The sequence below is a fragment of the Asterias rubens genome, chromosome 5 (assembly GCF_902459465.1).
Source record: "Asterias rubens chromosome 5, eAstRub1.3, whole genome shotgun sequence".
NCBI lineage: Eukaryota > Metazoa > Echinodermata > Asteroidea > Forcipulatida > Asteriidae > Asterias > Asterias rubens.
Genome location: NC_047066.1, coordinates 3,023,489 through 3,037,599, shown reverse-complemented (window position 1 = coordinate 3,037,599; position 14,111 = coordinate 3,023,489). Strand labels below are relative to the sequence as shown.

At 38.0% G+C, this 14,111-nt stretch overlaps 1 protein-coding gene and 1 long non-coding RNA gene across 2 annotated transcripts; one reads left to right on the top strand and one right to left on the bottom strand.

Moving 5' to 3' along the window:
- Window positions 1-4,597: 4,597 nt before the first annotated feature.
- LOC117290718 lies at window positions 4,598-13,795 on the bottom strand. The gene is made up of 2 exons (XM_033772254.1): window positions 13,600-13,795; window positions 4,598-5,706 (listed from the first exon to the last, which is right to left on the bottom strand). The coding sequence occupies exon 2, from the start codon at window positions 5,686-5,688 to the stop codon at window positions 4,687-4,689; it is 1,002 nt and encodes a 333-aa protein (XP_033628145.1). The 5' UTR covers window positions 5,689-5,706; window positions 13,600-13,795; the 3' UTR covers window positions 4,598-4,686.
- LOC117290719 lies at window positions 6,303-8,343 on the top strand. The gene is made up of 3 exons (XR_004519063.1): window positions 6,303-6,737; window positions 7,571-7,634; window positions 7,932-8,343. It is a non-coding gene; the product is annotated as an uncharacterized LOC117290719 (long non-coding RNA).
- Window positions 13,796-14,111: the final 316 nt, after the last annotated feature.

Below are 14,111 nucleotides of genomic sequence, written 5' to 3'. Positions count from 1 at the left end.
AGGATAAAAGTATACCCCAAATGGGATAGGTTTTTTGGGCTCTCAAGCTTTTCTGCTGCTAACCTGTAATACCTTCATTGGAAAAACAGTTTTTTTATAGGGCTGTAACATAAGACTCTCCCGATAGGGCATAGTAACAGTAACAACTGTGAGTGAAAACTCATAAACTATTTAAAACTAAACTTTTTAGTTTGCACATTCCTGTGAAGTAAGAAAGAGCCAAGGATGGATAGGTGCCCCTTTGAGGTAGTTTTCTTATTGGTGTCAGCGATCCTCTCCTTTATGATATGATTCAGTGAGCCGAGTGCTATTTTTAGCATACTGGAAGTTACTGAATTCTTAAATGACAAAATTGTTCTCGCATGTCTTATCCGGACTGATCCAAAAGTATTCCTTTGCTTTGTCTGTGACTTGTTCTTGCTGGAAACATCCAGAGTAAAAGTTGCTCAAAGAAAAGAAATCTCGTTGAAGAATTATTTGTTCTGCTGATTTGCTGGACAATCTTATGTTTTTATGAAAACTTACTACTATACCTAATGCATTGTCAAGTCATAAAGCCGCCATCTTGGGCCATGTTGTCACACAAGTCACAGGCCAATGAACAGCCTCCGTTTGACCTCTAGGCGAAGGCGCACTACTTAAAGGCAGTGGACACTATTGGCAATTGTCAAAGACTAGCCTTCACAGTTGGTGTATCTCAACATATGCATAAAATAACTAACCTGTGAAAATTTGAGCTAAATCGGTCATCGAAGTTGCGAGATAATAATTTTAAACAAAAACGCCCTTGTCACACGAAGTTGTGTGCGTTTAGATGGTTGATTTCGAGACCTCAAGTTCTAAATCTGAGGTCTCGAAATCAAAGTCGTGGAAAAATACTTCTTTCTCGAAAACTATGGCACTTCAGAGGGAGCTGTTTCTCACAATGTTTTATACTATCAACCTCTCCCCATTACTCGTAATCAAGAAAGGTTCTATGCTAATAATTATTTTGAGTAATTACCAATAGTGGCCACTGCCTTTAAACGAAGTCATGTTGCATAAGGTCTATTACGGTAAACTATTTACCTATTTATTTATAGCTATGTTTTGTAGAGCCATTTGCAGTTGAGCTGAAGGAATAGTGAAATGCCTCAGTTTTGTTGAAATATAATCCTCGGGAAATCTGATGCGCTAGTGGAAAGGAATTTTATAGATTATCTGTTGAAGATAAATCTGTAGACATCAAATTCCTTAGCACTGGAAAGGAAAAATATAATTTAAGTCAAGGAATAGGAAAATGAAATGAAAAAAGCCTTGTTTGTTTTTTGTTTTTCGTACCAAACATCTTGTTTTAAAGATACCTGAAAGTTATGTCACACTAGGTGCAACGCATTCGCTATCTTCATTTTGTTTTAATTTGGATAGAATGCTTCCTTTCGTTTGTAAATAAAAAACAAATAAATTCTACTTGCATCAAAACTTGGTTTCTGTGATAGTGTTTGTTGTTGACAGGTTGTGTTTTAAAAAGTAGAATAAAGGGTGTGCACAACATGATTAAGATTGCAGTGCAAGTACAGGTTTGCACAAACTCAACAAGGCACACATTATGGGTGCGTTCGTTTAGCTTCCCTGGGTCGACCCCGGTCTGCCCCTGTGCGTTCTAATAGCCATGACTTCATTCCAGGGGCTCACCCGGGCATGCAGAGGGCACTAACTTACGGGAAACGTCCCTGAGCGGAGAGATCATGAATCCGTTGGGACTTCTGTGTAGAAGGATATCGTGCCGAGAATCAGAATGGTTTATCATTATTATTGTTCGCAGAGGGTAGGGAAGGAAATTTTCTCAATACTTATATTCACAATAGTTCTTTAATTAAAATACAGTGTGACACATCAAAGCCCTCTACCTTAGCTGTCATTTAAATAATCATATCGTATATAATAGGCTCAGGATTATAAAGTCGTAGAGCAGTTTGTATGGATTTATATTTAAATAAAATGTTTTTGCAAATCTTGGAGCTCCTGGTAAATGGAGTAAATTGACCAAGAGTGGTCTGCCAAAACGTTGTTGGCAAAAAGAAACATTCAATTTCTAAGAAAAACATTTACTTACTTGTGGATTTCGATTCTGTTTTCATTTCTATATGCGTTTTTCATTTACCGACCTCTTGATTGTTGCGAGATATGAAATACTAAAATTAACGACGATATGAAGTTTTGCCCTTCTAATTTGTTTATAATGCTAGCTATATAAGACATCGATATTATAAAATTGGCTACTATTTAAAACTGACTGTAAAAATATCATAAAACACGTATTTTGAGGGTATACCGAAATAAATGTTTTATTGAATTGAATTGAGTGAAATTCCATTAACAGCTGCCAAACAGATGTTTTAATTATGTGTCTATACATTCAGAGACTGTTGCCTTTCGTCTTTGTGTAACTGCTCTTGGATTGTCAGCTGTGAATAGTCACAATGGACCCTCCACCTTAGCTGGGAAGAGAGCCAAAAACCCAGAGTGTGAATAAAGGAACTTAGTTAATAACTTCTTTTGTGTGTGCGTAGAGCAGACCCTAATCCTTTAACACTGTACATAGGCGAAAGTCAATGGAGACAAAAAAAATCCTCTCACTCTTCTCCAGCTTTCAGAGAGGCAAGTTTGACCTCTCATAGCTGTTTTATTTGGGTGGGTTGTCCAAAGGCTGACTGGGAACTGAATTTGCAGTAAACCACTCCTAGACAGCAACCTTTCGGCTAAAGGACACCTTATAGTCTCATTTTCAAGAGTTTGCTCAGTAGACATTGGGCCATTCCAATGAAATTCGAGAATTGGTTGGACACTTCAAGGGAGGGGGGGGGGGGGGGGGGCACAAATTGACCAAGTCTAACCTCAGAGCCTAAGGTTCCGTAAGTATTCCGTAAGCAAAACTTTAAGTGTTGTAAATATCGTGAGAAATTAAAATTATTTGACTGAAATGTACCGGACCAGCGTAACATCGTCAACAAGAGGCCTGCAGTTTTCACCTGAGACGAAGAAGTATAGGGTAAGCATAATCATAACCACATACCCTACAATATAAACTTTCCCTATCCTGTTCATGGGCCCTCAAGGGCCTAGACTTGACTCAAATCCCAACCCCGCCATCGCCAGTGATGCTCTGCATCCCAACCTGTTCCAATCTCCGACCACATTTTGACGGCGAGTGCGCACTGCTACTACAGTATACGGCTTGTTTGCCAGTACTCTCGCATCACGGGAATGGGACTTGAACCAAGTCTACCCAGGACAATTAAAACGTGCATAAATTATATAGTTTCTGAGAAATAGGAGCAACTTTATCAAGATTAACAAATTATGCGTTATATACTCATAAGTCATATTATATTTAAATAAGTCATTCTATAATTACGTACAATTGTATTCTTGCAAGTTTTACTGCTTTTAATAAAAGACTATATTTTTCTTAGCATGTCAAGAAAACGTATTACAATATTTTTCGTTTCATTTTTTGGCATTATATCATGTTTAATAATATTTTATGAAATGTGTACTGTTTGAAACATTTTGTTTGCTTTTTAATTATGTTGTGTATGAACATAAGTCAACTAAATTTGTATATTTATATTTTTTATGCCAGTGTAAAGTCTAATATAACTACGACTAAAACTACAGAGGTCGCCCTATTTAATAGTGTAAAACATTCCATACACATTTCTCTGGTGGTTTACTTTTACAGGAAAGGGTGTGACTGTTGTGTGTGTGACATCATCAAACTGCAAATATTTGACTTCCCATTTTATTTCTTAAAACTCTCAAAATAGGTTTAAATTTTGCTGGTTCATGCTCACCAATCAGAGATCGGCCCACAACTTCTTGACGCATCTACTTATTTGGACAAACATTGTAACAACTATAATTACCCTGGGCGAAATAAAGGTATTATTTTACAGTACAAATGTAAGATATTATGATCTTTACAATGCGATGTCTGATCAGGCACACCATTTATATGCCGTGATTTTTGTGCACATTTGAAAGTCGGACATAAGACGCGTAAACGCCAGGAAATTACGGTAGGCCATATACTTCAGTGGTGCTGCCGTCGATTTCACCAAACCCTTCCCAACATCTGTATCTGTTTAGTACTGCATACAAACTCCACTATACCAATGGTGCAGGCGCGTGGTAGCTAGTAGTGGATTAATAGAGTCTTTATGACTTTCATAGGACCAGTTAAAGACACTGGACACTATTGGTAATTGTCAAAGACCAGTCTTCTCACTTGGTGATCTCAACATATGCATAAAATAACAAACCTGTGAAAATTTGAGCTCAATTGGTCGTCGAAGTTGCGAGATGACAATGACAGAAAAAACACCATCGTCACACGAAGTTGTGTGCTTTCACATGCTTGATTTCGAGACCTCAAAATCTAATTCTGAGGTCTCGAAATCAAATTCGTGGAAAATTACTTCTGAGGGAGCCGTTTCTCACAATGTTTTATACTATCAACCTCTCACCATTACTCGTTACCAAGTACGGTTTTATGCTAATCATTATTTTGAGTAATCACCAATAGTGTCAACTGCCTTTAAGTTCCGTAACCATAAACGTTATGGACGCATTGAACCAATCCTAAAGTTACCGAGATAGGATTAATCCTAGCGTTTCGTGAAATCGGCTGATGGTCCACCATATTTAGCCTGTGATCTTGGCTGTCTTAGACGTGGTGTTCCCAAGGATATCCTCCAGAACGACCTCCACTGTATCCCCTACTTTACCTCCCTGTATCGCTTGACTCGTAGTCTCCTGCTTGGTCTCTGAGGCCACGCATTGACCACCTAAGTTGATAGTGTACTTGAACTGGGGAGTGGACGACTTCGGGACGCTCCACTCCACAAGGTTTGGCTTAGCCGAGGCAATAGAGAACTCGATTGCTGCCTCTATTGGTTGGCTTGCAGTCGTAGCATTGAAGGTTTTGGATGTCCCCAAGTTAGGTGTAGGACTAATGGTGCCTCCAGTTGACAAGTAGTAGCAGTCACCTTTTACTCCGGCGTCGTAGTTGTCGTTGTGATTCTTAGTCGCAGCCTCTTGGGTGACGCTGAAGTGTGCCGTGGAGAAGGGGAACCATGTCCCGTTTGACGTCTTTCTCTTGAAGCCCTGCCTGAACTCAGCTGTTCGCTTGTTATCCCCTGTCCCCTGCCAGTCTTCCACAAAGCTCCCTGTTTCTGACGTAAAAGTGACGTCCTTCACCGGGAAATCCATGGTGATCAGATGATCCCATTCATTGCCGGTTTCATTGTGAACCCAGAAGCCAAAGTAGGTATGGTCGTTTTGATCCCAACGGCGGCTCACTAGAGAATACCAACGGCCTGTCTCCCATCCAACGGAGAAATTCATGGACCTCAGACCAGTTCCTTCCCCGCCGAAGTTAGCAGGCTCTGTCCCGACACCCGTAAATGCTGCTTTGATAGGGTCTTTGGACTTCTTGGGGTCCCAGATGGAGTAGATGAAGGCTTTACCGCGAGGATGGTCCTGAATACCGCAGTATCCACCACCTTCCATGCCAGCATTCCACTGCATGCAGCAGTAGTAGGTAGCCAAAGTGGCGCCATCGTCTGGTATCCTGACGCTCTGGTGGATTATGTCCCCTGCAAATCCGTCTTCATAGCGAAGCCAAACCGAAGGTGCTCTAGCCATCCTATCTTTGATTTTGATCTGTAAAAAAATAAAATTGTTTATCGTCGGCATGGCCGTTGTAAAATACACATCTTATGTCTACCCGCTCACGAGCCAGAAACAATCATGAAGTAAATATTTGTGAAAATTGTTTATTTTGTGTTGTAGATTGTTTATCATGGTGCGGCCATCTTGATTTTCTGGATGGGCAAATAGCCGACCTGGTTCCTTTATTGTACATTGCCTATTAGCATTCATTACTGTTGGTGGATACAATGAACAAGACCAATATGGTGGCAAAGTAAGTCTATACCATAGTGATCACACACAACAAACTCCTGATGCTTCAACAGTATTGAAAAACACTAATCAAGCCCATCCACACATTTTTTTAACTTACCCCATTTTTGTTCTCTTCAAAATGTACGTCAGTTTTGCCAGTATTTTGATAAATTCATCATGCACTCTAACGGCACAGAAGTAACTGATCACAATAGTTGTTGCTATATCAAGTCTGGTAGTTTCTAGATACATGTAGATATATCAACTTATACTATAATATATTTATACATTCACATTCAAACTAAGTCGTATTGAAAACTATGAACCTCCAACGTAAAAATCACAGATCACCTATCGTCACCGGTCCCACGAAGTGACACGAATGTCAAAAAGTAAGCCTTCTCGGATTTTTTTTTTTTTTACATATTCCGTTAGGGTTGAAGGAAATCTTCATTCTCATTGAGTTTAAAAGTCAAAAAAAGTGTTGCCATGGTATTTACCGGTTTTACGTTTTGTAACATACATGTCGAAAACCGCTGTTTGCGTTTTCACGAACTGACACCAAGATAACTGTCACTTCGTGAAAACGGCGCGCGCCCACCCGGCGGTTTCACGAAGTGACACAAACTGAACTCATCCCCAAATCTGATCGAACCCTCACGCTGCAAAATGCGCATTATGTTCGTCTTCGTGGGGACAAGAGCTGCGCGCATGTGCATTGTCCGCTTGACAACACAGATCACATGGAAGGCTTGGCAGGCTGTAACGTGTTGTGTATGGTGATTTTAGTAAGTACTGAACGATGTTTTGTTTTACTTTTTGTAAATTAACGAGTGAAAAAAAGTCTTGAAACAAACGTAAAAGTACCCTTAATAATTTATAGACCATTGTACTTCATTCAGTGGTAAGATTAAAACAGCCTAATATAGAAATACCAGCAATTAGAAATATGCCTTCGTTCGTATAATACAGTCGTAAAACTCGTAGACTCGTACGCATAACTCATGCATCGTACATTTTGTGTACATGTAACTTACTGCATACGGTATGCAGGCAGCAAACATGCAATAAAATGTATGTGTTACTAGTTTATTACAGCAGGACAGTGTTGTTGTATGCTATGTGTTTCCATACTTCCTTCCTCCACGATGTTCCTCTATATTTATGCACTAGTAGTAGTAATAATAGTATGGTGTCCATACATTATTAAAAATCATGCCAATAACTTTTTATGATAAATGATGTCTGATGAAACTGACAGCTCTATTTTGCCCTTTTTAATTAATTTAATGTTGGCTTGGTTGGGGGATTCGAACCTACATGATTATGACATGAGTTAACCCCACTTTCTTCAATAACTAGTTTCTAGTGTGGACCGTCCTACAGTAATATTATAGTGTAGTGTACAGTAGTAGAAAACTAGTCGGTAGTCTGTCATCAGAAGATAATATAGTTAGCTGCGCTTGTTCAAAAAATTTGTAGTACTTAGGTTTGTCATTAATATCACTCAATTGCATTGATAAATTGTGGAAACCTTTGATGATTCAATTCCATTTTTTAATTTAATTTAGTAAGGCATAACACTAACAGTTTAATTTGTTTTGTAATTATTTTTGTATAGGTTCTGCAAAGTGCACAGATGTAATACTACACACGGAATGGCTTCACTTTACATCCCCCAAAAGGTACGTTAATAATGTTTTAAGACGTTACTTTACCTTCGTTATGAATATGACTTTTATTGCAGTGTCAGTTATTAATTCCATTTAATGCTGTCAACATTTTTTCACATTAAATTTACAAATGTTAATGTTTTCTCCTGTATTCCAAAATGGACTAGTGTCCAGTCTTTAATAATTGTGGACATAGGTAACTGTTGGTTGTACAAGGGTGTACTTTTATATTTAATTCAAGTGAAATGACAAACTTACACAGTAAACCCTTAATTATTTTTATTTTTGTGAATTTGTTTTGTTATTCAGGTTTAATTTCCGCAGACCTTGGTCTTGGTCTTGGATCTTGATTAGTCGTGAGTTTTGGGCCCAGCAGATATAAGGACTTCATGGAATTTAGCGGAGACAAGCCGAAGATGAGTACTTCATAAGAGCACGAGGGCAAAACAATAACTTATACAGGTTTGTAACCATGACATTGGCTGCATGTCTATTACATGTACATAACTGTTGACTTCAGTTTGTGGATTTACAACAGCTGAATGGTCTTATTTTGAAAACAAACCCCCCGACTTAACTATGTGAACAGAAATTAAAAGCCAGTGTGTGTTTTACACTGTTTACTGACTATTATATGAAAGCACACAGGAACACGTAAAACAATGATATCGTTTTTCACTCGTGATAGGTTTTGCATACATTTTAAAATGTTGTTTGTCGAGTATTCATATTTCTTGTTTTTCTGTTTTAATGTGTCTGATTGCAGATAAACAAGTACAGCCCATCGAGACGACCCCCACCTTCCAGCCACCTGTGGGCAGCTTGCTCAATATTTATGGACTGATATAAACCACAATCGCTTTTCTTCTGAACACAATCTAGTTTGCCTGTTCAGTGTGCTACCACTGAGTTAGAGGGTACTTCCTGGGGCTATCCTGGCTCTCCAACCATTCACAATCTTTATTAGCAAACTACATGGCAATTATTGATGACTGACACAAAGGGAAACTTATTTATATTCAGCTCTTTATCAAAATAAAGTAAGTGTGTGGTTGAAAAACTGACTAGTTTTAAATATGTCCGAGACAACTTGTATATAGAAAGATTTAACAGTAATACATACAGTTACCCAAACCCATAAACATTAACTGTGATATTATCCCAGATGTTAAAAAGTAAGTTAAGATCATACAATAGACTCTGGCGATAATCTCGATTTCACAGTGCAAATAGAATGATCAGCATAAAACTTTACTTGTTCAGGAGAACAAGACCCTTATTAAAATAAGTAAAGCTTTTAACTGCCTGCCAACTGTTTGTGATTTATTTTGTAAATTCTGCTCGTTTCATTTGCAATTCAAACTACTTTTTTTATTCAATTAATTTTCTATGAAATCTTGTTTTTTATGTCAAATTATTATTTTGTTTTATCATTAAACTAAGGTTGTTATAATTATGAGTGCATGAATGAAATGAAGGAATGTTTCATATGTATTTAACAAGTGATTTTTGTTTGAGGTGGTAATAATGTAACATGCTAGAAACAGATATTGATAAGTCATGAAAATCATCATTTTTCGAAGCATTCCTCATTCTGCACCAAAGACAAAATTGTATGGCTCTCTCTTATAGCTAAGATTGATCTTAGGTGCGAGTCAATCGTGAATACTGAGCAAAGTGTGACATAACTATGAACAATAAATGATTTAATATAATTTGTTAAAAACCAGTGAGGCACTTCGTATGAAGCTCTTTATAAATGTATAGTTTATTATGGTGATTAGTAATATTATCATTATTAGTAGATGTGAAACATGCCTAGTGGCAAAACAATCTAGTATGAAGGTCTGCTGCAGTTTCATGAAAACAGATGAGTGTGAGAACATGCTTACAAATATGTTTTTTAATTATTAATTAATATGTCAGTTCTTCACCAAAACTCAGTGTGATATTTGTGTATGGTTTAGTAAGCCAACATCTTGAAAATATAAAAAGTTTAACTTGTAACTGTCTTCGGGATAAACTTAATTGATTATTTAACAATTTTTTCCAATCCTAATATAATATTTATTCTATGATTAATTTGTTGTTTATCCAATAAAAAAACTCTCAGAAGCACAGCATTGTGTAGCTTGAAATGACTTTGAGAAGTGTGTTTGGTTCATTATTTATTTAACAATTGAATTGATTCACTTTTATTAAACTATGTCTAAAAAATAGTACATTCAATAATTCATGAAAATATTTGTTATAATCATAAAACTATACTTTTATCATTGTTTTTAGTGAATTTGAGAGAAAAGGTATTTTTAAGGTAGCGGGTACCAGTTTTTACGATGGTGATCGGCGTAACATACCATTGTGATTACGCATATCTTAGCGTTTTCACGAAGTGACACCAACTGCGCGTACATGTAAGGATCCGGGTTTCGCGTTTTCACGAAGTGACACATATCTTTCAGAGCCAATGACGCTTTATTTAACCAAAAATATAGCAAAATTATGAGACAAATAAGTATATTGGCTCATTCTACTTGGAGTACGTGTTGAAATTATAATGATGCGACTAAAAAAAGGAATAAAAAACCGTTTTTTAAAAGTGTTTGTCTTTCAAACTATACTTTTATCATTATGTTTAATGACTTTGAGAGAAAAACTATTTTTAGCGCAGCGGGTACCAGTTTTTACGATGGTGTTCGGCGCAATATGCTATTGGGTTACGCGCATCTTCGCGGTTTCACGAAGTGACACCAACTGCACGCGCATGTCAGAATCCTGGATTCGCGTTTTCACGAAGTGACACCAACTGCGCGCGAATGTCAGAATCCGGGTTTCGCGTTTTCACGAAGTGACACGAATCTTTCAGAGCCAATAACGCTTTAATTAAACAGAAATTAAGCTAAATAATGAGATAAAAAGGTATTCTGACTCATACGCTTCAAGTTCGTGTTAAAATTTTAATGATGCGACTTAAAATGCAATTAAAAAACAGCTTTTAAAAAGTGCATGTCGTTCAAAGTCGTTTTTCTCATAATTGTTAGTTTCCCTCCTTTTGACATTCGTGTCACTTCGTGGGACCGCTGACGCTATGTGTGTATAACTGTATTTTTGTCCCTTTATATAAATTTTGTCAGCCGAAAGCCTATTGTTGTTGTTACTTGTATAGATATTCGGGTATCAGCCGAGCACCTATTTGAGTTGTTTAAGGTCACGTCTCAGTGACGTCATCAAGCACCACATGACTTCACTTTGAAGGTGCATGCAAAGATGTATATTTACGGGGGGGGGGGGGGTACGCGAGGGCAGGCTGAATGTTGGCTAATGTATTCAAGCCGGGATGTGGACGCGATTCCTGCGTTATAAAATGTTGCAAAATGGGTAATCAAGGGGTAAATAAATGTGGCACTCATGTAAAATTTGTTTGGTAACGGCAGTTTCAAATGGTATGCAAAGTTGTTTTTTCTTATAACATTTTGAGCATGTAAACTGAATGCTAAAGTCTACATAGTATGCAAAGTCTAATGAATAATTGGTGCACTGTTTTAGCAGGATTAAATGCACACTGCCCGAAGTTGCTGCGTACACTCGTTCACTTCAGAATTATTGGTTGCATTTTGCTGCATGTAACATGGCAATTTGATGCAATTGGCAGGTATTTTTTTCTCTTGATATGGAGTGAAACTACTCCGTTTATTCAACAACAACATCAGCAACAACATACATCAATAACACAAGCTTCAATAGACACTGCTATCATATAACATATACAATGAGTGATTTTGTAGGATTGCCAGAGGTATGGACATTGATTAATTCCAGAGGTATGGACATTGATTAATTTGCAGACTTCTAAACAAACTATTTTTTCTCCACAGAACTCAGGAAAGTACTCAAATTACATTGTTATACCTCGGTAACAAACTGTGAAGTTTGATTGGTCGAGAACCAATCATGTGACGCGCAACAAAAACGCATGTTACATGGCCCGACGGGCAAGGTAACATGAAAAGTGATGTACATGTACACCGGTGTACATCACCTTGATCGTTCACAGCGTTGGTCGATTTCGCGCTGTGTGCGAAACAACCGCGGGTTCGAGGGAATTGTTTCTCGTTCGTCTGCCTATTAAAGGCAGTGGACACTATTGGTAATTGTCAAAGACTAGCCTTCACAGTTGGTGTATCTCAACATATGCATAAAATAACAAACCTTTGAAAATTTGCGCTCAGTCAGTCATCGAACTTGCGAGATAATAATGAAAGAACAAACACCCATGTCACACGAAGTTGTGTGCGTTTAGATGGTTGATTTCGAGACCTCAAGTTCTAAATCTGAGGTCTCGAAATCAAATTCGTGGAAAATGTTTAATACCATCAACCTCTCCCCATTACTCTTCACCAAGAAAGGTTTTATGCTAATAATTATTTTGAGTAATTACCTATAGTGTCCGCTGCCTTTAAACAATGAATAGTCCGTCGTAATAATGTTTGAAGATGACAACAGAACTGCGAGAAGAGGAATAACATCTTTACAAAGGTATAACAATACAATTGTTGCACGTTGTGACTGGGGTCCATGGGTTTTGTACACCCTCGAGGGGAAATGGCACCCTCGGCTTCGCCTCGGGTACCATTTTCCCCCTCGAGTGTACAAAACGCCATGGAACCCGTCACAGCGTGCAACAATTGTATAATGCTTAATACAGGTTGGTGTAAGGTTAAAATCCAACAATATGTGTTATCCCAATGCAAAATTAAAACTGATAGGCCTATTTTCACGAAAAAAATATTAAACACAAAAACGTTTTGTTTTAATATTGTGTTGTTGCCTTAACTTATAAACCAAAAGGGAAACTGAACATAGAGTAAGGACTGTGTATTATTATTTTTGTTTGCAATTAGGGGTTGAATAAAGACAAACGGGGCGTGATTTGAATCAACAGGGCAAAGGGCCAGCAGCTCACACAGTTGGTGTAGAGCGCCGACACGCCATACCGAGGTTGTTGGTTCAAAATATGGAGCAGGTTCGTTACTTTTGTAAAGTGGGCCTACCGAGTATACTTTTAATGCTTTGCAAGCATCTGTGTATGGTAAAACCAAAAAGTATTCTTTATCCCCTATACAAATTTAACATCTATAAAATGTAGTTTTGTTGTCATATCATGTCCATGCCGTGTCAAGACATTTTGGTTTGTGGTATACCGTGTGGGTATCTGCTTGCCAGGTAGAGCTTGTTCTTAGAACTGAGAACTGTCTGTCTAAATTCTACTACCGCTGAGTAGATTTATCGTATTGTTCAGGAGACTTTTTTCGGAAGGTATAGAAAATTGGCTTATATAGGATCGTAATTAACTGCACTACCGCGGAGTCAGTTCTTGATTTTTATTTTTTATTGTTTATTTTTTATGCAAGTCGCCCAAAACAAGGCTAAAAGCCACTCTAGGTTAAGGGCTACAAGGAAGAAAACATAGACATGCAGAAACTCAGGGGAGCTGAAGGTAGGAATTGACATTCCTCTTAAAAGATGGAAGATCATAGGATGAAGGGAAACATGCACCAGGCAAGGAGTTCCAAAGAGATGCAGTACGAGGGAAAAAGCTACTGGAGTAGCTCTTTGTTCTACATCTCGGCACAGCCACAGCATAAGGATGAGACAAGCAGACAGCCTGGTCTAGCGTTCAAACACCCTGACAGGAGGAACAAGGTTGGATAGACTGGTGAAACATTTACCATGGAAATATCTGTAAAATGGTCTCAACGCTTGCTCTAGTCATCCGTCAGGAGAAAAAATATTTCGATCTTTGAAAAGTGTAGGGCCTTAATACCTTTAACGTGCCTAGAGCATTCGAGAAAGACCCTCGAGGGCAGAAACGTCAAGCCACCAACTATTTAAATAATTTATACCGTAAGCTTAATGTTGGTAAGCAGTTTGCAAACGGCTCATACCAAGTTAACTTTTCAAATATAAAAGCACTTACCTTTAGAATCGGTACGTGACTTGCAGATCACAAGTTACTTAAGGAAGGTGCGATGCAGATAGCTTTGTGAAGAATTTGAGCTCGAGCCCACCTTGTTTTATACCCTCCAGAAGGAAAGAGGTGGGACAAATAGTCATCATGATTGTGGAATTTAATCCTCACTGGTGGAGTGGTTCTGGGTGACATAAATTGATGATTGGTTGGAGAAAAGTCGCCAGTTTCCGACTTGCACTGTTTATGGTGTTCAGTGTTTTCCAGGACGAGTGATACATTAACCCTGGATTGGAAGTTATGAAAAGTCAACATTTTCAACATTTTCAGACTGTTTCAACATTTTCAGACTGTGCGAGACATTTTAACACGTGTGATTGTCATTGGTACAAATTGAATACCCTTATTTTGTTCACAGTGAACTGTTCTCCAGAGGGATAATCATTTAACCATATGGAACCAAGATCATTGGTGGAAGAAAAGTCGCCATCGGTTTCCGACTGAAATATTCCACACTTGTG